General features: G+C 41.0%; 1 protein-coding gene across 4 annotated transcripts in view; it reads right to left on the bottom strand.

The window, feature by feature from the left end:
• PCCA (propionyl CoA carboxylase, alpha polypeptide) overlaps positions 1-26,161 on the bottom strand; it is a 461,774-nt gene that overhangs the window by 97,179 nt on the left and 338,434 nt on the right. For all 4 annotated transcript variants that reach the window (XM_011993783.1, XM_011993782.1, XM_011993781.1 and 1 more), the window contains one exon: positions 17,971-18,069. In XM_011993783.1, the coding sequence (XP_011849173.1) occupies positions 17,971-18,069 (99 nt within the window). The remainder of the gene's footprint in view (positions 1-17,970; positions 18,070-26,161) is intronic.

The following is a 26,161-nucleotide window of genomic DNA, read 5'->3' on the forward strand; positions in this document are numbered from 1 at the left end:
AAACAGACCCGAAAGACGATCTCAATTTTGCTCTACAGATGAGGAAACTAAGGCACAGGAATATAAAAAGTAATTTGGCTACCTGCAACTCTGCAGGAAAATTTTAATCTTGGTTCTGAGATTAAAAAAAAAAAATACAGTAAGCCACTGAACTGCTTGCGTGGCAAGAAAGTCTGTGCATTCAGCTTTATACGACAAAGACTGCAAAAGCAGCTATAGATGGCAGGCAAAAATGAATGAATGTGGCTATGTTCTAGTGAACTACTTATCAACAACATCTGAATGTAATGTCATACTTCTCCATGGGCCATGAAACATTTTTGGTGGTTTTTTTTTTTTTTTAACAGTGTCTCACACTGTCACCCATGCTGGAGCACAGTGGCACAGTCACAGCTCTCCACAGCAACTGCCTGGACTCCAGCGATTCTCCCACCTCAACCTCCCAAGCAGCTGGGCCCACAGGCATACCCAGCCAATTTAAAAAAAATTATTTGTAGAGACAAAGTCTCACTATGTCGCCCAGGCTGGACGAAACATTCTTCTTTTTTTCCCCCAACTATTTAAAAATGTAACAACCACTCAACTTGTGAGCCCCACAGAAACAGGCAGTGCCTCCTGGTCTAAGCCACCAGCACCTCTCACCTAGGTCTGCAATGGTCAGATCAATCTGTCTGTCTCTACCCCAGGGCCTGCAGTGATTTTAAAAACCACATCACATCACTCTCCTATTCAAACCCGCCAAACGCTCCACAATACGAATCAAAAGAAAAAAAGACAAAACAATTCTTTGGCCCCTAGATGATCTGGTTCTGTCTTCCTCATTCCACTTTCCCCAACTGGCCTTCACACAAAACAAGCTTGTCTCGTCTCAGAGCCTCTCCTTTGCCCCTTCTGCTACCTGGGACTTCCTTCCCCCAGACTTCCGCACGTTTGCCCCCTCCTGCTCGTAGATCTCCGCTCAGTGTTAGCTATTCAGATGGGACTTCCCAGCCATCCTTGCTACAGCTGCCTTCTCTAGTCACTTTCTGTCAATTTTATAGTCTTCATCCAACTTCTTCGTACTCAAATCACCTTATTTAAGTATTTACACGTTTAGTATCTACTTCCCCCTGCTGGAATATAAGTCTTGTTCCTTGTTCTATCCGCAGTGCCTAGAACACCGCCTAGGCCATGCTGGGCGTTCCCCTTCTATGTAGGAGACACTAAAACAGTATCATCATTCCTTTCGCTGACACTACAAAGGTTAGATTCATTCCCAGGCAAATAGAAGTAATTTTGCAATATGTAAAATGGAAACATAGATTTTCACATTAAAAACAAATTGTATCGATGAATGTGTGACCATAGGTATAAGTACCAATAAGCTGTCCTTAACATGGCATTCCGTTTAAAGCAGGTCACAATTACATATATAATGACTATCAGCTTTCTTTCACCACACTCCCAGTCTGTAAAGGAGGGACAGAAGGGAGGGAAGGTGGAGGAGGCCAAAACCTGACATATCTTAGCAATAAAGATTGATGCAGGCCCGGCACGGTGGCTCACAGTCTGTAATCCCAGAACTTTGGGAGGTCAAGGGAAGTGGATCGCTTGAGCCCAGGAGTTTGAGACCAGCCTGGCCAACATGGTGAAATCCCGCCTCTACTAAAAATACAAAAATTGGCCAGGCATGGTGGCAGGTGCCTGTAATCCCAGCCACTCGGGAAGCTGAGGCAGGAGAATGGCTTGAACCTGGGAGGCTGAGGTTGCAGTAAGCCAAGATCGCGCCATTGCACTCCAGCCTGGGTGACAGAGCAAGACTCAGTCTCAAAAAAGAAAAAACAAAAAGAAGAAAAAGAAAAAGATGTAAAGAAAAACAGAAAATTTCACTCAAAACTGGAATTTACTTCTATCTTCCCTAAGAGGAAGATACACTTCTCCTAGAGCCTAGGATTAACATAATTCAGTTTTAGAATCCACAAAAATACAAAGTATTCAATGCCTATCATGAGCCTAATGCATGCCAAAACAAATATGAACTGACCACTTGATAAGCTAATAGCAAAATTCTTCATAAAAATTAAGACTTTTATGTGATGAAACATATCCACGCTTATTATTTTCTCCAAATATTTCATCCCTTTTCCTATTTTAAATGGCACTCCAAAGCCAGATAAAAATGTCCTACTTTTCTTATTTTGATAGTCTGCTCCAGCGTTTACAAAATATATTCCTTTTTATATCTTTAAAAAATACTTTAGAAGATTGTTAACAAAATGATTTCTACATTTGTTAGAATCAAATTCATACAAAATTAGCAAAGTTATTCACACAAAGGCAAAAACATTCACAAAACAATAAATCAAATGTTCCAAAAATACCTTCCTAGGATAATAAAATCAGAGGCAATTTCACCTTTAAAAATAATGTCCCTGAACAGTAAGAGGAAGAAATAGTAATAGCTTTCTTTTTCCCCTCACTGATTTCCAACTTGATAATATGTTTTAAAGGCCATTACTGTGGGATGTGTCTTATCGGTCTCCAGTGCAGCTGTTTGTATTATTTTCCACATTTACTACAATCAGTGTTTATACTGTTCAAAATTCTCTTCCTCAGTCAGCAACGAAAATATAATTTTCTAGTTAACAGAAGAGCAGAAAAGCATGTATGTGTGGGGGTGTGGGAGGGGGAAGTTCAGAAAGACATTTTCCCATTCGGTTAAATTTTAAAAGTAACTCCAAATTATAAAACCAAGAAAACTGCTAAGCTTCTAGGACTACATCACAAAAGCAGGCAGCCTTGCATTAAAAGTAATATTTCACACCGTAGCTGTAAATACATCCCACCTGTTAAACTGCCTCGAAATATTTTAAAGCAGAGTCGACAGAGTTATTTCTGTTCTACTGGTGAGCTTGCTTCTAAGATGTGTAGCTGTAATTGATACGTCAGGAAAATAAAAAGGATATGCTTAATAATTCTCTTTCATTTCCTATTTCATTTGAAAAAAAATACCAACCTCTACTTATTCTAAGTTATTTCTATATCCGGAGACTTTCATGTCACGTGCAATGAGTCTAGAGAAATCACACGTGTAAAGTACAAAATAATAATGACTTCAAAGAGGTGGGGGTGGGGGGAACATTTTCAAAACCTGTAAAACATCTTAGGACTAAAAACATAAGACAGTTACTTCCCAATTCATTTGTGTACCAGCAAAGTACAGGCAAAAATGTATGCCGCCTTATTTTTCTAATTAAAATATTAATTTTACTATCTATAAACAGCTATTAGGATTAAAACTAAAGTTTATTCTTGGAGGGCGTGGGAGCTATTTTAATCTAAAAAACTGAAAAGAAAATAACATTTTTAACTTCCTCTCTTAAGCAGATATGAAAATCAACAATTTATTTTCTTCAAAACTGAAATTTAAGGTTACAGTTTTAAAACTGATTCAAATTCTGTGTGGACAAGCATTTGTATATATATTACAGATAGTTTCACAGTCTGCAAACAGAACATCTTGTCCATCATATTCATGTGCTTGTGTAATATTTTATATTACATAGGCCCACGGGGCATTTTAAGTTATCATGTTTTTTTTTTTTATATATATATATATCATTTAATACTCTAGTCATTTCGCAAGTAATCCATTTAATCTGGTATTCTTCAGTAAATAACATGAGATTCATGTGACACTATTCCAAATTTGTCTGCTTTAACATAGAAAATTAGTTCCACTTAGCTGAATATCAAAGACCTATTCAATACAGAATGCAGCGGTGCTACAATCAGCTCTGCTCTGTTATTTATAATAAATTTATCTTCTCTTGAAAATATTTGAGCAAGAATATGAGAAATAAAAAGAAAAAAGTCTTCAAAGGTACAGCATGAATAGCTTCACATTACACAAATGCAGAAATTGTCAGACTTTAGCAGGATCTCAAGATATTTTCAAAAGTATTTAGCTACTCCTCAGGCCTGAAGGCAACCTGCTGTGAGCAGGTGGATAGAAGAAATCACACCACACAAAGAACAGGCCAACAGCAGTTAGTCGGCTCTGCTTGCAAATGTTCAAACAACGTGACTATGCAAAATGAAAATCTAGTATGTAAAACGTTAACGACAAACAATACATTAAATCCCGGTACACAAATTACACTGTAAGAAATAGAGAACAGCAAAATTGAAGAACTTCTTCCAAGGTCAAAAAAATTACTTCACAGGAATATAGACATAGTAAAAATAAAATAAAATAAAAAACTTCTATTCATCCAGCAGGTTCCACACTCCAAAGGTTCTGGGGTTTGTGAGGAAAACAGAGTGAGCTCACCATGGCCAGGACATAGCGAATCTCTGTTTCATTACTTTATGCCACAGGCAGGAAATCATTCCACATTGTAAAAATAGTTCTAATTTTTTTAATCTTCTAAGTGGAAATTTAAAAAGTTTGTCAGCTAGATGATACATTCATCTGCTGTTTAAAATAAATTCAACTCATCTATTCCGAATTTTGAAGTTCCGAATTTTAAAAAATAAAAACCAAAACTATGGTTGACATTAAAGGGGAGTACTTTAAAAACCACTGTGTAGGGTTTTCTCCATCTGTAAACACTCTCTGGTTTATAAAAAATTTTGCCTGTGAGTGGTCTAACCCAGTAACCACTAGCTACACATAGCTACTGAGAACTTGAAATATGACTGATGTGACCGAGGAGTTAAATTTTCAATTGTATTTAATTTTAACTTAAAAACTGAAGCAGCGTAATATCATTTTCTGTTAAGCCCAACTCCATTGTTTTGGTAGGACCGCATTCCACTCTGACCGTTCCATTGTTTAAGATACTGCTGTATTAATGCCAATGTCTATGTTGTTTCTGGTATCACATTAGTAATTTTTAAAAGTCTTTCATGTTGAAATGACAACATTTTGGGTATTAGTCTGTGAAAGGGCCATAAATGCAAAGCAGCCCCCAAATGTGCAAGGAGCCAAGAAACCAAAGAATAAGGCAAATAAATCCAGTTTGTTGGTAAAGGGCGTTTTCTTGGGGGAACTTACAGACAGAAGCGTGGTCTGGGATAGCTGCAAGACAGGTATATCCCGCACTGTTACTAGCCAGACCCAGAGCTTATATGCCACAGGAAAAGGGTGTACGTGCTCTATAGAGGCAATTAAAGGCACCCTCCAGAACAGGTGAGAATGCTATGTACGTCACTGCCTATAATTTGTGTGGTAACATCAAGGCTGCTTTGTTCTTTCACTAAAAACAGTAAATAAAATTGGAATCAGGAGGCGTTCACGAGACTGGGGCTAATGAGAAATCAACACGGCTTTGCTGGGAGTGGCGGCTCAGGCCTGTACTCCCAGCACTTTGGGAGGCAGAGGCAGGATGATCACTGGAGTCCAGGAGTCTGGGCAACACAGTCTGCCCTCATCTCTACAAAAAAATCAACAAAATTAATTGCACGTGGTGGCACAGGCCTGCAGTCCCACCTACTCAGAAGGCGGAGGCAGGAAGATCAGTTGAGCCTGGGAGGTTGAGGCTGCAGTGAGCCACGACAGCACCACTGAACTCTAGCCTGGGCAACAGAGCAAGACTCCGTCTCATTTAAAAAAAAAAAAAAAAGCTAATTAAAACAAAGAAATTTTAAATGATATATATGGCTTGTGTTAGGTTTCTATTCGATAAGGCTATTTAATAAACATCATTACCAACTGACTATGTCTGCAACGAAAATAGACAATGAAAACAGAAACACCAGTTAAAAAAAAGTAAAGCAAATAAATATAAAATAGTTATTTCATTTTCCTTAAATGATATTTGAAGAAAAGTTGGCTAAATTATTAGCTAAACTAATAGAAGACTTTTTAAAATTCTGAAGAGAACTTTTAATTATTTTCAAGAGTTTTCAATGTTTACGTCCCTAGTTCTTTATCATTTCAAAATATGAGTCCCTCCTCCCTCAGGTAATGCATCACTAGCTCCACATTCAAAGTTATCCACAATGATTAGACTTTTTCCGAGAGTATGATTTTCTTGAAGTCAGAAAGCCAGCATATTTAAAGCAGGCGGGTGGTTATATGGGAGTAAGAGCTGATATGAAGTAGACCTCACCGAGCAACGGACAGTGAGAAAGCCCAGGGCATGCACAAGCCTTTGAGAAAGAAAAAATCAGGAACAGCCAGAGGCAGACCCTTTCCTACACCTATTGATACTACCAATAGCTATCTACACCTGTCAGTAGGTGATACTGTGGGCCTCAAACAGCCGAGGTGCTATCCAGAGCACACAGAGGCCAACAGAAAGAACCATGCTTGCTGAGCAAGGTGCGCCTCTGTGGTAAGTCCTTGGGAGCCCCCTTGTTTCTTTTTGCTCTCACGGAAACCATGGTTATTCTGTATCAAGAGAGGTCCACCCGCAACACACTAATATGGATTTCGCAAATGTTGGGAGGTCAGGAACTAAAAAGAATCAGTACAACATTCTATAATGTAAGGTGACTGGCTACTTACCCATTCACCCACCCATACCTATTCATCCAATTATTGAGCATTTATACGTGCTGAGAAGTCAGCAGGGCAGTGGGAATTAAAAGTCAAATCCACAAGGAAACAGGTGATTTAGATCAATTAAAAGAGGTTAATAACCTATGAAATTTATTATTCCAATGACAGTATTGAGGCCGAAGAATAGGGTCTGGAGGCAGGGAACCTAAGGCTGTTTCAGCCCGCTTCCTAGAACTAAATTGAAAGGAAAATCCTAACTTTCCACACCTAAGTAACAAAAGGACCAGAGGCTACTCCCTTTGCAAACCCCCCACCTTTTCTGTGTGGCAGATGGGAAATCGGACAGTCAATTTCCCATCCAACAACAAATCAGAAAATCAGATTGACTGCCTGTCCAGTCTTTGCAACTTTGTAACTTCACCCCAGCCTCTGAATGGTTGCTGTCCACAACCAATCAGACTGATTGCCGGCCAAGTCTTCGTTTGCATAGAAGTGTAACTTTGTAACTTCACCCTACCCATCTGGTTGCTTTTTGCAACCAATCAGATGTTTGCACAGGAGTGCGATCTTTGTAACTTCACTTCAGCCTCTGGTTGGTTGCTTTCTGCAACCAATCAGACTGATTACGGGCTACCACTTCATTTACATGAGGTGAGTATGAAGTAATCAATGGAAAACTTCTAGAGGGTATTTGGACCCAAGAAGATTCTGTATCCAGGCCCTTGAGCTCAGGCCCACTCCCACAGTGTGGAGTGCAGTTTCATTTTCTTTCTCTCATTTTTTTTTTTTTTTAATTTGAGACAGAGTTTCGCTCCTGTTGCCCAGGCTGGAGTGCAATGGCTCGATCTTGGCTCACTGCAACCTCCACCCCCTGGGTTCAAGCGATTCTCCTGTCTCTGCCTCCCGAGTAGCTGGGATTACAGGCTTGCACAACCACACTAGGCTAAGTTTGCATTTTTAGTACAGACGGGGTTTCACCATGTTGGCCAGGCTGATGTCGAACTCCTGACCTCACAGGAGATCCACCCGCCTCAGCCTCCCGAAGTGCTGGGATTACAGGCATGAGCCACCGCATCCGGCCACCTGTACTTTCGTTTTCAATAAATCCCTACTTTTGTTCTGTTGTTGCTTCCTTGTTCACTTTGCTGGACATTTTGTGTAATTCTTCGTTCAAAACGCCAAAAACCTGGATAACTTGCAGTCACGACCCTCTACCAGTGACAGTATACACCAAAATACAACTTACTTTTAAAGGAATTTAATGGATAATATTAAGCTTATAAAGTTTACCAATGAAAACCAGGAACATGAATACACGTGATCGGACTGGATGAATTGGGAGCGAATTCTTGAGACAAAGGTAAGTTGTGTTCCCAGCTACTTACTCATCTAATCAGATAAAGAAGTTAAATCCTCCTTAACATGGTCTGGATGTGTGTCCCCTCCAAATCTCTTGCTGAAATGTGATTCTCAACATGGCAGGTGGGGCCTGGTGGGAGGTGTTTGGGTCATGGAGGTAGATCCTGGTTGTTTAAAAGAGTGGGGCACCTCCCAGTTCTCTCTCTCTCTCATTCCTCCTCTTGCCACGTGATGCTCCTCCTCCTGCTTTGCCTCCACCATGATTGAAAGCTCCCTGAGGCCTTCCTCCCCAGAAGCCGAGCAGATGCTGGCACCACACTTCCTGTAGAGCTGGCAGAACCGTGAGCCATGTAACCCGTTTTCTTTATAAATTATGCAGTCTCAGATTTTTCTTTATAGCAATATAAGAACAGACTAACACACTACTTTTCATAGGGGTTCAGCAACAAAATGAAGTAGATGCCAAGTACCCACATATCTTTAAGTCAGATGCTAGCCAAGGTGACCAGGTAGAATGTGCTAGGAAGCTGTGGGACCAGTGACTGCCCATCTCCCACCCCAAAAGAATAAAAGAGGAAAATTAATTTGAGGAGGTCGAATTCTTAAGCTAAGAATTTAAGGCTGAACTCCTTAAGCTATGTGAAAGCGAATTCATGAGAATCACTTATTCATGTGAATTCTTAGTGACAGACCAAGAAGAGAAACTTGTACTTTGTTGGTTTGGTGAGGCAAGGACTTATTACTATTTCCTGTGGCCAGACGTGGATTGTGCAGGAGAAAAGCCGGCGGGGTCATTATGAGGGACCCTGCCCAATGAGAACATTCAGAGTCAACACAGTAGTTGCGCAGGAGGAAAAGACAGGAGGCATTTAGTGTTCTGCAGGTGAGAAGTTCCCCCAAATCCACATGAAAGTATCCCAGGGCTACCTGCCAGCTTTGGACATCTGCCCACGAGAATGAATGCCAGGTTGCCTCTGCCCCAGTCAACCTGGTTCTTCCTGCCATGCTCTTCTCATCTTTACCCCATACTGTAAATTCTGAGAGACCCAATATAGCAGCTCTGAAGTAGAAGAGGGTGTTGTTGAGGCTCAGAAAACAATACCCCAAAGTAAAGACCTCGGAAGTAACCTCAGAACCAAGGTCTTTGACCTTCTGCCCTCCTGTCTCTCACTCCTCATTCTCTCCTGATGAGAGTCACAGACATCAGAACTCCTGTCCCGCAAAGACAACTATGAAACTAGAAATAGGACTCTAACGCCTCCCTGCCTTTCTAAGAGCTGCCCATAAAGAAATTCTCTGGCCTACCCTTCTCTCCAACAGTAGCAGGTCATAAGACCGTCATCCCAGGTGGGTCTTGTCCCATACCTGGGAGGAAGAAATGGTACAAGAAAGGCCAGGAAGATCTGAACAGACAGGCCTTGCTGGGTTCCCCTCAGCCTACTAGCATTCACTCATATTCTTTGTCCAATCAGTTTTACACGGCTGCCCATTCTTCATTAAACCTAAGCATTAAAATGGACAGCTTTCCTTGTATCTTTGGATCTTTGTTCTGAAGACTCACAGCTCACATAAAACTTTGATTAAATAAATCAGTTATACTTTTCTCTTGTTAACCTGTCTTTTGTTATAGGAGTGTCTGCCATTGACACCCTTATGATGGGGAGGAACGAGATCACACCCTTTTGCCCCTACAATATAAAGCAAGCAAGAAGAAAGTGACATTCTCCTCTGCCCTAGTAAAGGTTTCTCAGTGTGAGGTCAAACTGAGTTTAGACAGGAGAGGTTTTACCAGTTTTGATATTACAACGAACTAGACTTTGAAACACACCCTCCTCTCCCAAATACAATATAGCTTGTTTATTACCTGGTAGCAACATTACAGACTGTTAGAATGGAATGTGGTTTTATATATGGGAAGGAAAGAAGTTGAGATAAAGCGTTAAAAACAAACAAACAAACATCCTACAAGTATTCAGAATGCTTCTTCTTCAGTTACTATCCAGATAAGTCCTGCTCCACAATGAGATACCACTTCACCCCCAATAGGATGGCTATTATAAAACAAAACAAAACAAAACAAAAAATAACAAGTGTTAGCAAAGATGGCACAAAATTGAAATTATTGTGCACTGCTAATGGGAATGTAAAATGGTGCAGCAACTATGGAGGTTCCTCAAAAAATTAAACATACAATTACCACGTGATCCAGCAATTCCACTTCTGGGTATATACCCAAAAGAATAGGGTACTCAAACAGATATTTGTACACCCATGCTCATGGAAGCATAATTCACAGCAGCCAAAAGGTAGAAACAACCCAAATGTCCATTGACAGGCGAATGGATAAACATGTAGTATATTCACACAATGGAATATTATTCAGCTATAAAAAGGAAAGACATCCTGTCACATGCTATAACCTGGATGAACCTTGAAGACAGTATGCTAAGTGAAATAAGCCAGCACAAAAGACAAATACTATATGATTTCATTTACAGGCAGTACCCATACCCACAGTAGTCAAATTCATAGAAACAGAAAGTAGAATGGCAGTTGCCAAGGGCTGAGGGAGGAGGATGGAGAGTTCAGTGTTTCATGAGAACAGAGCTTCAGTCTGGGAAGATGAAAAAGTTCTAGAGACAGATACTGGTGATAATTGCATGACAATGTGAATGTACCTAATGCCACTGATATGCCTAAAATTATTAAAATGGAAAATTTTATGCTACCAATATTTTACCACAATTAAAAAAAAAACCTGCTAAGGGTACAAAACAGTGTTAGAGAAAGAAAACCCTAACAAAAGACCAGAGGATTTAATCTCAGATGAGCACAGAACTGAATTTCTGGTTTTTTTAACCTGTTTTTATAGATCAGTAGATGGTTGGTAGCTTGGTTTGTAAAAGCAAATAATATAGGATTCACTTTCAAAAACTTGCCTCGAGGGGATAACCACCTAAGAATGACAGTCAAGGCTGGAGGAAAAAAGAAAAACAACTCATATTGAAAACACAAGAAGACAAATGGTCAAGGCAGGAGCCCAGGTGTACGTTGCAGATAGAATTTTGTGATCCTCATAGTACCCATCATGTGTCTGCAAAGAGTACTTAATGAATGGGGTCAAGTTTTCATCATCAGCCTCTCTCAAACTCAACCCGCTTTTTCTCTACACTGCTTGAACACTAGTGGAGGATGAAGGCAGTAATAGGATTGTCTTCTAAATGAACTCCATCTCCACTTCACCCTTCAATCCCTTAACCCCTCCTCTATTATGAGGACACATCAATATTCTACAACGACATTTTGATGGACGTTACTTTACTCTGCAAAAAGTTTTAATATCTCCACTGCTGTCTGAAAAGCATAGATTCTTTAGGCTCTCATTCACTATCTGGCTCCTCCAACCTATTTTCCATGTTTAGCTCTCTTTACTTCCCTAAATGAATGCTTCCCAATTTGCCTCTGGATTCACAAACATGTTTTTCTAAGGTGTATCTCAAATATCATCTGATGCCCTTGGATTGCAACCCACACACACACACACACCCCTTACTATTTTAAGTGGTTAAGGGTTTCCAAAAGATTAACAAAAAATGAAAGAGAGCTCACAGAAGCAAATATACTGAGGATCATATTAAGTGAAAAATCATCTTTTTATTTACAATTAATTGAGAATCACAGAAACAGTAAGCTTTTAAAGAATTTTGGAGTTGGAAAGGTGAGGTGGTGGCAAGGTAGTAAGGGAAGAGAAGCAGGGCTGTCATTAATTTGTGCTGGCATAACTAGTTACCTGTATTTTATTATTTATTTATTAGTTTTTGAGATGGAGTCTTGCTCTGTCGCCCAGGCTGGAGCACAGGGGCCGAGCCTCTTGAGCAGCGGGGACTGCAGGCGTGCACCACCACCCCCAGTTAATATTTTGTATTTTCAGTAGAGACAGAGTTTCACCATGTTGGCCAGGCTGGTCTGGTATCAAACTCCTGACCTCAGAGGATCCATCCGCCTCAGCCTCCCAAAATGCTGGGATTACAGGCTTAAGCCACCACACCCAGCCTGGTATCTGTATTTTAAAAGTAAAATGACTCACACTATGTACAAAAGTCAATCCCATGAGGATTAAGGAGTTAACTTTGAAAAGCACAATTTAAAAAGGTTTAAATGAAAATATAGGTATCTTTGTGAACTTAGGAGTAGAAGAGGATTATCTACACAAACGCAAAACACACAAACCATAAAGGAAAATATTGCAAATTCTGACATTAAATCTCGTCTTAAAACTTCACTTGGATGACTTAAAACAATAAAAACACAAGCTACTTTAACAACACATATGACAAAGGATTAGGAGCCATAACACAGGAAGAACTTTTATGAGTCAATAAGAAAAAGACAATCCAATTAAAAAAGTGGGCAAAAGTCATGAGCAGGTATTTTGCAGAAGAGAAAACAAGACTGCCAATAAATGTGTATTCTCAATGTTCATTGTCACACTAATCAGGGAAGTATACATTAAAATCATAATGAGATGCCATCTAAACCCACTAGTCGGGAAAAACCTAAGTAGTTTGAGAATGCCAAAGGTTCACCGGGATGTGAAAAAAAATGTTAAGGGCACAGATTCCTTGGTTCAAATTCTGGCACTTCCATTTACTACCAGATGGGAAAGCAACTTAGCCTCTACAAGCCTCTGTTTTCCCAAATACAAAATGAGGGATAACACTAGTACATACTTTATTGGGTTTCTGGGGGCATTAGACAAATTCATACATACAAAGTGTTTAGAATAGTCAGTGCTGGGCATAGTCAGTACAGAATAAGGTTAGCTCATTGTTCCCGTTATGACTATCATCTTCAGTACTGGTGGGCACGGAAGCTGGTTCAGCCACACAGGGAAACCCATCTGGCCTTGCTGTGCAGGAAGGAGAAAACACAAGCCCCACAGTGTGGCTGTTCTACCAGCACATGACCTGGAGAACCTCCTCTTGACAGAGGAAACAGGAAGTAGAATGTTCATATAAGCATCACTGTGACAACAAAATAAGGAAAATAACACAAATGTCTATTTAGAGGAGAATAAATAATTTGTGGTATATTAATATGATGGATGCAAGTAAATAAACGGCAGCTATAGGCAGCAACATGGGCCAGGCTCACAAACATCATGCTGGCGGGGAGAAGGCAACTTCCGGAAAAATACAGGGAGGACGGGGGCAATTACAAAGTTCAAAAACAAGAGCAGTTCAACAAGATACTGCTCACAGTGTTCGTGTATTCGTAAATATCCCTAGAAAAGAGCAAGGCAGCGATCAATTTAAAACTCACAATGGTATTCTTCAGGGACACTGGAAAGGAGGATTTAATCAAGGAAGAGTGATACAAACAGCACTGATAATTTTTGGGGGGGTTTTTTTGTGTATGGTTTTGTTTTTTTGTTTTTTTTATTTTGAGATGGAGTTTCGCTCCTGTTGCCCAGGCTGCAGTGCAATGGCACAATCTCGGCTCACCACAACCTAGGTTCAAGGGATAATCTTGTCTCAGCCTCCTGAGTAGCCGGGATTAAAGGCATGCGCCACCATGCCTGGCTAATTTTGTATTTTTAGTAGAGACGGGGTTTCTCCACTTTGGTCAGGCTGGTCTCGATCTCCGAACCTCAGGTGATCTGCCTGCTTCGGCCTCCCAAAGGCTGGGATTATAGGCATGAGCCACCATGCCCAGCCTGTTTTCTTTTTTTTTAATCTAGATAGTGGGTAAACAGGTTTTCATTGGGTTATTCTTTAGCTTTTGTATAGATATAACATATTTTTGGCCTGGCACGATGGCTCATACCTGTAATCCCAGCAATTTGGGAGGTTGAGGCAGGTGGATCACCTGAGGTCAGGAGTTTGAGACCAGTCTGGCCAACATGGTGAAACCCCATCTCTACTAAAAATACAAAAATTAGCCAGGCGTGGTAGCACATGCCTGTAATCCCAGCTATTCCAGAGGCTGAGGCAAGAGAATCATTTGAACTCGGGAGGCAGAGGTTGCAGTGAGCCAAGATCACATCACTGGACTCCAGCCTGGGCAACAGAGGGAGCTCTGTCTCAAAAAAATAAAACGAAATAATAAGCTGGGCGTGGTGACTCACGCCTGTAATCCCAGCACTTTGGGAGGCTGAGGCGGGCGGATCACTTGAAGTCAGGAATTCAAGACCAACCTGACCAACATGAAGAAACCCCATCTCTACTAAAAATACAAAATTAGCCGGGCGTGGTGGCACATGCCTGTAATCCCAGCTACTCAGAAGGCTGAGGCAGGAGAATCACTTGAACCCAGGAGGCGGAGGTTGCAGTGAGCTGAGATCTCGCCATTGCACTCCAGTCTGGGCAAAAAGAGTGAAACTTCGCCTGAAAAAAATAAATAAAATAATAATAATAATAGTAATAAATATTATTTTATATCAAATGAGGTTTAATAAAATTTAATGATACAAGTTAATCATAAATAGTAATATTTAATAATAATATTTAAGAATATAAAGTTTATATGTATCCTCAAAAATCCAGAGAAAAAAGAACTGTAGTTATTACTTTAAAATAGCTACAATTACTATAATAATCAATTACTACAGTAATCAATTTCAAGTGATTACTGTAAAATCACTTGAAAAATACTTTTGTAATATTCATTCCTTATTTCTCAGAATTTACCATAAACAATTGCAAAGAGATACACAAACACTCATAATTGCATTTCATAGCTATCTGCTTGGAGGTGTTAGGCTGGAACTCTTGGAGCAATGCAGCCCAGGAAGCAAGCAGAGAGAGGAAAGGGGGAGTCAGGAATAGAATGTGGAGATTTGCCCATGCTAACGGTGGCCAGAAGAGAAATCAGCAGACGACTGTAGAGCCACCAGTTCTTTCCCTTGTCACGCTTGCAGGTCCCTTCTGCACACAGTGCCCTCATCACTGCAGGGGCTAAGACTTCTCACCTCCGAATCCCTAACATCTGCTGACCTCTCTCTTTGCCTCCAATCTTCACCTCATCCTTCTTCAAGCCACTCTCCACAAAGCAGCCAAAAACCAAAAGCACGTCGTAAACTACAATTCTGTTCAATCATCACTTCCTTACTGAAAGCTCTTCCACGGGTCCCTACTGACCTAGGGATAAAGTAGAGCCTGTCCTATGTCCTTAATAAGGCTCGTGTGACTCGGCTCCTACCCACCTTGCTGGGGCACACCACCCCTCAGCTCATTTTCTGAAAGCAGAAGGCGTCCAACTGTGGTCCAGACCAGTAGCATTAGCATTACCTGGGCGCTTGCCAGAAATGCAGACCTAGCCCAGACCTACTAAATCAGAGTAAGCTATGGGTGGGTCCAACAACTTGAGTTTCCACAAGGCTTCTAGTTGATTCTAAAGCACATTAAAGTTTAAGCATCTCTGGTTTAAAGCATGAATGACAGGTAATTATAATTTGAAGAACAATTTGATAGGAAAAATCGCAAAGTACTATAGCATAGTTGGGGGAAGTACACATGACTGCCACGGATAAAATTTCTGCTCTGCTTCTTCCTAGCTTTGTGATGCCCAGGAAGTTACACAGCTGGCCTCAGCATCTTGCAATGCTTGATAGCAAGGATCCTACTACAGCAAGACTGCTCAGATTTAAATCACGGCTCTAGGCTGAGGTGGGGGGTTGGGGGGGCGTCGCCTGGGAGGTCAAAGCTGCCGTGAGCCCAGATTGTGCCACTGCACTCCAGCCTGGGTGACAGAGCGAGATCCTGTCTCGTTTAAAAAAAAAAAAAAAAGAAAAAAAAATCATGGCTTTACCTCTTATTAGCTGGTGACCTTCAGTAAGTCACTTACTTTCTCTGAGCCTCAGTTGTCTCATTTATAAAATTATAAATAGCACCTACTTCATACAATTGTGAGGATCAAAGAAGTTCATATCTGTACTATGCTTAAAACTACACCTGATACACAGTAAGCACTGTGTGTTATTTATTATTACTATAATTGTTATTATTTTCACAGAGGCCACGTTACATTTTTGGAAAGAGTCAACACAATGCTAATGCCTACAGAAAGTAAATAAAATCTACCCCCTTTCATAAGGAAAAACTCTCCTTACCTTTTTTTTTTTTTTTTTAGGTAAATGATTTTTTTCCTAGTACACCATTTACCTCTCTGAGTTTATTTCCTTTCAATTAGAGAGTACTTAACTTGATGCAATGACCTCTTCCTAAGAGTCAAAGGATCTGCCTTTAAGGGGTCACTTATTTCAGACACATTAATTCTTTTTGTAGCAAAGTACGTACAAGATTAAAAAGGGATTTACCGAACATGATCCCTACACTAGGGAAAATATTTTTGATTATTCTACATATATATCCATATTAATCTAGCTATAAATTCTACATGTAAAAGTGCCACCAAGGCAACTATCTGCACAGTCACTGAAAAGGATGATGAAAGTATCACAATAGAAAAAAATCTGCATAACAGGAGTTTGCACCTCTTTCTTCTGACTACTGAGAGTTAACACTATGTCCCTCTGACAAATACCTGAGCCATAACACATTCAATGCACTATAGAGTCTATCGAACATAAACCAGTATAACAAAACCAGTTTTGTTGTTGTTGTTTATTTGTTTTTGTTTTTATTTTTAAGACAGAGTCTTGTTCTGTTGCCCAGGCTGCAGTGCAATGGCGTAATCCTGGCTCATCGTAACCTCCACCTCCCAGGTTCCAGCAATTCTCCTGCCCTAGCCTCCCGAGGAGCTGGGAATACAGATGCCTGCCACCACATCTGGCTAATGTTTATATTTTTAGTGGAGACGGGGTTTCACCATGTTGGCCAGGCTAGTCTGGAACTCTTGACCTCAGGTGATCCGCCTGCCTTGGCCTCCCAAAGTGCTGGGATTACAGGCGTGAGCCAACGCACCCACGCACCACAGTTTTTAAAGACACAATAATACATGGATCTCGGTAATGGGAAATTATGTAGTGACATTTTTTTCAAGGGTTCACCTCATAATTTATTCTGATATAATATTATATAAAGTTATATAATATAAGTTATAAAATATGAGAAAAGACAGGAGTTAGAAAATTTAAAAAATGAGAAAAAATATATGGGGACAAGTCACAAAACCAAAGTTAAAATATAGGGCTCATTACCAAGAGTTCAAGGTTACTTGGAACCATAGAGATAATATACATCAATTGAAACTGACTTAGAAATCAGTTGAGTCATCATATATTTTTTGTGGATTCTGAAATCCTCTGCCCCAGTCTCTCCTAGAGGTAGATAAGAATCAGGTCTGGAGTAAGTAGTCTTATCTATGATTATCCTGATTTCTCAAGGTTTTTAAAACCAGTTTCCTGTATAAAATCAAGTTAAGATCATTTTCATAAAAAAGAACAAATAATGAGCATTTAATGCTATGGGTGGGACTAGATTTTTATTAGCCTGTGATAGCCACATGTTCCATGATTTTTTGTTTCTTTGTTTTTCTAAAACACTAAACCTCAAATAGGAGGCAAGGTGAAGGATTTTGGCAGAATCTCTTTTCATAACTTTTCTACTTTAAAATGGAAGTCACAGGTTACAAAAAACATTCTATCGACTCTGGGTTCCAAGGCATCTCCTCAAGGCAGGACATTTTATATTGAGGTGAAAAGAAAGATTAATAAGTTAAGATTACTAAATTTTTAAAGGACATCAGTGAGCCGTGGAAGGTCAACCTGAATAACATGTGTTTTGCTAGCCTAACACTAAGTAATTTCAACTGCACAGAAAAGAAAGGTAACAAAGTAAGTTGTATTTTACAACTAAAAACCCACAGAGGGGGGAAAAAAACAGCTAATCGAGTATTTTTAGAAAAGCATGCAGAATTCCTTGTTTACAACAAAGTACAATACATGAAGCTTTTTGGACTGTCTGAAAAAAGAAAACATTAATTGCTCAGGTTCACACTTAAGATCCTCTGAGATAAGAAAAGAAAAAGTTTTCGACTATAAAAAGCATAAGGTGAATAAAATACAGCTTTTCCCTCCTGTAGCTGTAAGTATTAGCCACACAGGTGCTGACAAGGATTCTGGACTTGAGGAGGCCTTCTAAGGAAATCCTTACAACACTCACCTGGACAGTCCTCTGAGTGCCATCAACGCTGACGGACAATAAGGGCAAAGCCAGGTTCCACGTGCTGGTCACATTTAGTTTCGACCCATCAACTTCCACCTGTTGTGACACCAAATAAGACCATTACCATGAAGAAAGACAGAAAACTGATCTCAAGTTCATTGCTGCATACAAAGCAGCAGCCATTTTAAACAGATGGCTCCCAAACAACCTGTCATGTTTACTGCTCCAGCCATGAAAGACAGGGTCCAACAACAGCGTCTTCCCAGTCATCTCTGGGGAGAGGTGAAGGACCTGTGAACAGCTGCCTCTGGGTACTGAGGCTTCAAGTGATTTCCGCAAGTAACAAACAGCCTTCTAACGCGAAACCTATCTGGACATGCTACATTTACTGCAATTAGACAAGTAATGCATATAAATTCCAGTGACATCTTGCAACCCACACAACAGGGCTTGCATATAATATCCTCTCCAAGGACCAAGGAAGAACTTTTTCTCTGTTAATTTTAATGAAGGACTATGCATTGTTATCTTAATTAAACAGAAGCTTTAATTAGACAAAATTCTTTGGTGTTGAGTATCAAAAGTCCATTCAAACTTTGCAAAGTTCTGTCATATTTCTGTCAATCATAAATGACTGACTTCATCCAGTCATCTTTCATGAATATGCAAAAAAAGACCCATAATCTTTCAAAACAGGGATACTCGTAAAAGAAAAAAAATAATTTCCAAATAAATATACAAGTAATGGAAATTTAAAAATCATAGCTAATTTAAAATGAAAGTACCATGGTTTTCTTTCTTTCACTCACTGATGCTTATTCCCTAACTCTTTAATATGAGAGGCTTACAGATGACATTATTATATGGTAGACAACCTAACAAGGGGATACTTAAGCTTGCTCAAGTTTCCAAATAAACCTGCAGCAGAACCATGATATATGATCCCTAACAATTCCCCCACTATCACTTATTTCTCTTAAAAGATACCCATTAAAATCAGATTATCAGAGACCTATTTCCCCTTCTGCTGGACCGTTGGGGACAGGTCGGGAGTGGCAGTGGACAAAGATTGCTGAAAACATTCTGACATGTATCAGGTGCCCTAAAAATATCCAGGTGAGAGGTCTGCTTCTGGGACACAGTGTAAGGGAGGCTGCAGGCTTGCAGTGAAGCCCAGGGCTCAGTTTTGTGGCATTCTGAATATGGCGTGGCAGCAACAGCACAGCATGGCTGGAGGGAGGGGCTGGGCAAATAACCCAAGTACATCATGATAGGAATCCAGAAGCCCTCACCAGTGAAGACCTGGGTCAGGATGAAGACCACACATATGGGGAACACCACGATTGCAGGCAAATACAGCTGATCCTTGGAATCCATGGGAGACGGGTTCCAGGAGCACTACTCCCGCCCCGCCCTGCAGATACCAAAATCCGGGGATGTTCAAGTCCCTGATAGAAAATGGGGTAGTATTTGCATCTAACCCATGCACATTCTTCCATATACTTTGAATCATCTCTAGATTACCTATAATATCTTTGAATTATAATACCTAATACAATGTAAATGCTATCTAAATCGTTGTTATACTCTATTGTTTAGGGAATAAAGGCGGGGAAAAAAAGGCTGTACTATTCAGTACAGATCCAAATCTTTCCCTCCCCGCCCCCCCACCCCAAATATCTGCAGTTGGTCGGAGCCACAGAGGCGGAGCCCATGGATACAGAGGGCCGACCGTAGTAGATCTAAGGACAGCAGAAGCCTCCTCAAGGCTTTCAGAGCCTAAACAGAGAGAGTCATTACTCAGTGGTTACCAACCCAGGCCCTCGTAGCAAAGCCTTAGGGGGACTGCATGTGAGTCTACGTTCTCCCCACGCTAGCACCGCGAGGCAGATCTGACCATCATTCCCAAAGGCCCCCCTCACTGCTCCCAGACCTCACCTCAGTGGAAGCTGGGGATAGAAGAAAACTGAAACACATTACCCCAAAGAGACTGTTTAAACCAACAGAGGCCAGGATCCTGTTTACTCCCATATTTTTCTTCCCACCATCCACTACTAAAGGTAGAGGGCCTCTGACGAAGACGATAGGTAATAGAAAATACAGTACATTTTGTCATCTACATAATGAGTCATGAGTAGAAATTTGCAACTTCACTACACAACTGAAACAAGGAAGCCATCATGACTCCAAATCATAAGCTGAAACCTATCTGCCAGTACTAAGTGGCGAAAGGGAATGTGCGGAAGGCCATCACAGGCCTTCTCAGGCTTCCAGCGATACACAGATACATAATTCTGAATAAGAGGTACAGTGATTCTAGTGATGCTTGCATCCAAGCGGGGAATCCAGATGGAAGTATAGGCCATAGGAGAAGTAGAGAATGTCTCTTTGAACCACGGGTTAATACCAGAGAAAGGTGGGCTGGCTGAACCAAAGAATCCTTGTTACTATGCCAGATCCACTGTGCACACGCAACTCTTCAGGCAAGGGTGATAGAAGGGGCAGATGTAGAGTGGAGGTAGCATTTCGTGATAGACTCTGACATGAAGAACCAGCCTACCCTTTCAAACTCAACAACAGATTTGGTGAGAAATGACTAAGTAATAAGTCAAAAAAAAAAAAAAAAGGCTGTAGCCTGCTGCACCCATCCTCCCGCCCTATTTCAACATAAACAACACTCAGAAAACAACCAATACTGGATGTCTGCGTACAATTTGGAAAAAAAAAAAAAAAAAAAAAACTCAGAAAGAGGTAAATTAGCAGCATATAACACAAGAACTACTCAAAGAAACACAGGAAGAGTTCAGATAAATAGTTCTCCAAAGTCTCAAAGGCAACCATAGGAAATGTGACCCCTCTTAAAAAAAAAAAAGAGCTCAAAGAAGAAAAACAAAGGTTCAAAGACGAGATTATACAACAACAGAAGGAAATGAAAGTCAAGCTGATAGAACTCAGAAAAAAATGGAGAGAAAAATAACATTATTGAGATAAAAGCCACATTAAGAAGCAACCAAAAATAGAATAAACGTGACTAAAAAGAAAGATAAGGACGGGAGAAATCATATAAAATGAAACAGATAAGACTAACAATATAAAACCAATTTACTGAGAAGACAACAGATATAGAGGAGGAAGCGGGGTAGAAAGAATATGTAACTCTCCAAAGAGGCTCACAAAGCAAAAAGAACAAATGTACATTCAAAGATATATAATAGGATAAAACCTGTCAAAATAAATAAAACCTGGAATTTGTGGATTGATTATGTTTATACAACTTTAAGGCTAAAGAAAGAATCATGGCCAGGCATGGTGGCTCACGCTTGTAAGCCCAGCACTTTGGAAGGCCCAGGCAGGAGCACTGCTTGAAGCCTGGAGTTTGAAACGAGCCTGGGCAATAAAGTGAGACCCAGTCTACAAAAAAAAATGTTTTTAATTAGCCAGGCATGATGGCCAGTGCCTGTACTCCCAGCTACTCAGGAGTCTGAGGCAGGGGGAGATTGCTTGAGCCCAAGCCTTCCAAGCTACACTGAACCATGATTTTGCCACTGCACTCCAGGCTGGACGACAGAGCAAAATGCTGACTAAAAAAAAAAAGAAAAAAGGAAGAAAAGAGAAGAGAAGAGAAAAAGGAAAAGGAAAAGAAAAAGACTGAAAAGAAAGTGTGGAGGTATTAAGTTAGAAATAAAAAACTCATGGGCCAGGCGCAGTGGCTCATGCCTGTAATCACAGCACTTTGGGAGGCCGAGGGGGGGCAGATCATGAGGTCATGAGTTTGAGACCAGTCTGACCAACGTGGTGAAACCCCGTCTCAACTAAAAATACAAAAATTAGCCGGGTGTGGTGGTACACACCTGTAGTCCCAGCTACTCGGGAGGCTGAGGCAGAAGAATTGATTGAACCTGGGAGGCAGAGGTTGCAGTGAGCTGAGATCACGCCACTGCACTTCCGCCTGCACAATAGAGCGAGACTCCATCTCAAAAAAATAAATAAATAAATAAATAAGAAATCATGTATACGAAAGGAAAAAAACTCAGGTCAGCCTAATTTCTCAAAAGCAACACAGATACAGAAGACCACACAGCAATATGGTGTAAGTACTAAAAAAAGGAAATGTCCCCCAATTTTACACCCAGCAAAGGTATCCTTAAAGTATAACAAATAAATATATATTCTGTAGAATGTAAAAACGTAGTGCCCCCTCTTTAAAAAAAGTCGTCTCTATACGTATTGATTTGAAACCATTTTCAAGAAAATACAGAATAGTGTATACAGTGTGCTATCTTTTTTTAAAAAAAATAACTATACATGTGTGTTTTTAAATGCAAAGAGTATCTCTGGACAAATGCTTAAGTGGAACAGAGTAGCTAAGGAACAGGGATGAAAGGAAGGCTTGTTTTTCACCACAAATCCATTTGGACTTTTTACCGTATATACATACGGTACTTTAATTTTTTTTTGAGACAGAGTTTCACTCTGTGGACCAGGCTGGAGTGCAGTGCTGCGATCTAAGCTCATTGCAACCTCCATCCACCTCCTGGGTTCAAGTGATTCTCATGTCTCAGCCTCCTGAGTAGTGGGAATTATAGGCGCCTGCCACCAGGCCCGGCTAATTTTTGCATTTTTAGTAGAGATGGTGCTTCACTATGTTGGCCAGGCTACTTGCAAACTCCTGACCTCAGATGATTGGCCCACCACAGCCTTCTAAAATACTGGGATTACAGGCACGAGTCACTACGTCCACTCTAAAATTCTTTTTCAAGTGAAATGTGCTCGTTTTCTGTCATTATAATATGCAATCAACAACCACTTCAGACATCTCACTAGTAGGCACACAATAAACAGTAGCTGTTTTTTCAAAACTGCATTTTAGTTAACAGGTGGATACTAATTTCTATTTCTCTGGTTGTAGATTTACAGACTTCAACTACAACACCAAATTTTACAATGTGTTTCAGATAATCTCTCTTCCTCATCTGAAAAAGAGGGACCTGAACTAACAAGGTCAAATATCTCTGCTACATCTATAATTCTGTGGTTACAAAGCCCTTTTATTTCAGATGTATTTAGATGGTTAATTTCTTTGTGGTTTTTTTGTTTTTTGTTTTTTTTTTCTTTGAGATGGAGTTTTGCTCTTGTTGCCCAGGCTGGAGTGCAAAGGCGTATTCTTGGCTCACTGCAACCTCTGTCTCCCAGGTTCAAGTGATCCTCCTGCCTCAGCCTCCAGAGTGGCTGGGATTACAGGTACATGCCACCAAGACTGGGTAATTTTTGTATTTTTAGTAGAGACGGGGTTTCTCCATGTTGGCCAGGCTGGTCTCGAACTCCTGACCTCAGGTGATCCACCTGCCTCAGCCTCCCAAAGTGCTAGGATTACAGGCATGAGCCACCACACCCAGCCCTTTGTTAGTTTTTTTTGAGACAGGGCCTCACTCTGTCACCCAGGCTGGAGTGCAGTGGCATGATCATGGCTCACTGAGCCTTGCCCTCCCAGGCTCAAGTGATCCTCCCACCTCAGCCTCCAGTGTAGCTGGGACTACAGGTACAAGCTACCACCTCCAGATTTATTCATTTATTTGTTTATTTTGGAGAGACAGGTTCTCACTATGTTGCCAGGGCTGGTCCCAAATTTCTGGGCTCAAGCAATCCTCCCACCTTGGCCTCCCAAAGTGCTGAGATTACAGGCATGAGCCACCACATCCGGCCACAGACATTTAATTTCTAACATGGCTATTTCTAATGTTATAAAGTGAGTATTTTGCTCACATACCTCTGTTTGAGGTTAGAACTTTTTAAGATTTTTCCTTTAAGTGACAATAAAAGCTAACAAATCGAATTCAGTGTGGGGATAAAAAGAAAAATAGACCAAAAGTGAAGCGATAAATGACATAATATCCTGAGGCACAAGTAAAATCTGCTCCTTTCAAGGCAGAGACAATATTATCAAAATGTCTTAGCACTGTGAAAACACTGGAATATTTTAAATTATGCAAAAAACTCTGTATTTCATAAACTATCCAAAGACACAACGCTAGAGGTGTTTAGCAGCAACGCTAACGTAAACAAAGATTTTATAATTTGCCCTTAAATCGACCAAGGACTCAAGTGCACCAAACTTACATTAATTAGAAGCCTGCCCCGCACTCTCAGCAGACGACTTCCTCTTTACCAAAATCGAAGCCATAAGCCCAAGTCCTCTTATTTGCTTGCCTCATCAGCCATGCTCTTTCCTTTACTCACATCTCATGCCCTCTCTGCTTCTTAGTTAATCCTTTTAAATTCCCTGTTCTCCAGCTTTCAGTCTACACTGGAGCCTCGCCTCTGCTTTCAAACACATGCAGAACTCCGCAGCTCCGTGTCTCTTCCTTTCTCTGACAGATTCTAGAACAAGTTCTCTGTAGCTATTTTCTTACCGTACACCTTTCCCCATAACCTCCTATAATCTGGTTACTAAAACTGTATTGTGAAAAGTCACAAATATTCAGCAATTTCTTTTTCTTTTTGTTTTTTTCTTTTTGAGACAAAGTCTCGCTCTGTTGCCCAGGCTAGAGTACAGAGGTACAATCTCGGCTCACTGCAGCCTCTGCCTCCCAGGTTCACGCAATTCTCCTACCTCAGCTTCCCGAGTAGCTGGGATTACAGGCGCCCACCACCACACCTGGCTAATTTTTGTATTTGTACTAGAGATGCGGTTTCACCATGTTGGCCAGGCTGGTCTCGAACTTCTGACCTCAAGTGATCCGCCCGCCTCAGTCTCCCAAAGTGCTGGGATTACAGGCATGAGCCACCACGCCCAGCCAATTTCTACAGCTTCTTCTGAATTCTCATTATTCTTTACTTGTCAGCAGAAAGAAGGACCTCTCTGAGGAGGTGATCTTGAGCAAAGACTGGAAGGGTGAGTAGGAATTAGTTAGGCATGCTAGTGATGGGTGTGTGGGAATATTCTAGAAGGAATATCATATTTAAAAAAACAAAAACAAGAAAACCCTGAGGTGAGAAAGAGCTGAGCTGGTTTGAAACCAGTGTGGATGGAGCAGAGAGGAGAAGGGGAGGCTGGTTCTTGAAGAACAGGGACAGGAGTGGGAAACATGAATGGGTTCACCTGCTGAGTGCCACTGTCTGCTGTCCTTTTTTGTTGTTGTTGGTGGTGGAGTCTCGCTCTCTCACCCAGGCTGGAGTACAACAGCACAGTCTTGGCTCACTACAAACTCCACTGCCTAGGTTCCAATGATTCTCTCACCGTAGCCTCCTGAGTAGCTGGGACTACAGGTGTACACCACCATGCCTGGCTAATATTTTGTATTTTTAGTAGAGACAGGGTTTCACCATGTTGGCCAGGCTGGTCTTGAACTCCTGACCTCCGCCCACCTCGGCCTCCCCAAGTGCTGGGATTACAGGCATGAGCCACACTGTCTATTTTTGAAAGATCATTCAGGCTGTAGCTTGGACAATGAATTAGAGGAAATAAAACTAAAAGTCATGGTGATCAGATCTAGAGCCCTGGTGGTGTAGAGAAGAGGGACATTCAGAAGTAGTGTCAGCTGGAGCAGGAACATGGGACATGTGAAGACAGGAAGGAGTCACTGAGGAAAAGGGAGGAGAAGTTATCAGAGAAACAGCAACCCTGCTGCCCAGTGTAGGATGCTCAGCTGGCCGTGGAAGAACGAAGGAGTAAGCAGTTAAGGGTATTCATAAGTGAGTGACTATAATGCCAGGCCAGGGAATCTAAACTGGATAAAGGCTGTAAAAACAGGAGTGGTGTCTGTGAATGGAGAGAAAATACAGGGAATAATGATTGTATGGAGACAGAGAGACAGACCAGGAACTGGCTGCTGGTCTTCACATGCAGGGAGAGGGATACAGGGAAGGGGACCTGAAGGTTGCCAAGAGGAAGATGAGGTAGTGAAGACTGATGTGATTTCAAAAAAGGGCTTACAAGAAAGAGTGGAACAGTGGTACTGAATGACACGAGGAGGGAAAGTAATCCCACCTCCTGTCTTGGAGGTGCATGTGGTATGAGAACAAAACTACCCTAAGGTTTTAGTTAGGGTAAGTAATTAGTGGAACATTCCAGAAAAGGCTGATACAAAAGGCTGTTGGTCTGCAAGTGGGCAATACAGGGGGCACAATGGAAGGGACTGGGAGGCAGTGGAGAGATGACAGAGAAGGGTAGAGGACACAGAATTAGAAA

Source organism: Mandrillus leucophaeus, unplaced genomic scaffold, assembly GCF_000951045.1.
Source record: "Mandrillus leucophaeus isolate KB7577 unplaced genomic scaffold, Mleu.le_1.0 Scaffold434, whole genome shotgun sequence".
In the NCBI taxonomy this organism is placed as follows: domain Eukaryota; kingdom Metazoa; phylum Chordata; class Mammalia; order Primates; family Cercopithecidae; genus Mandrillus; species Mandrillus leucophaeus.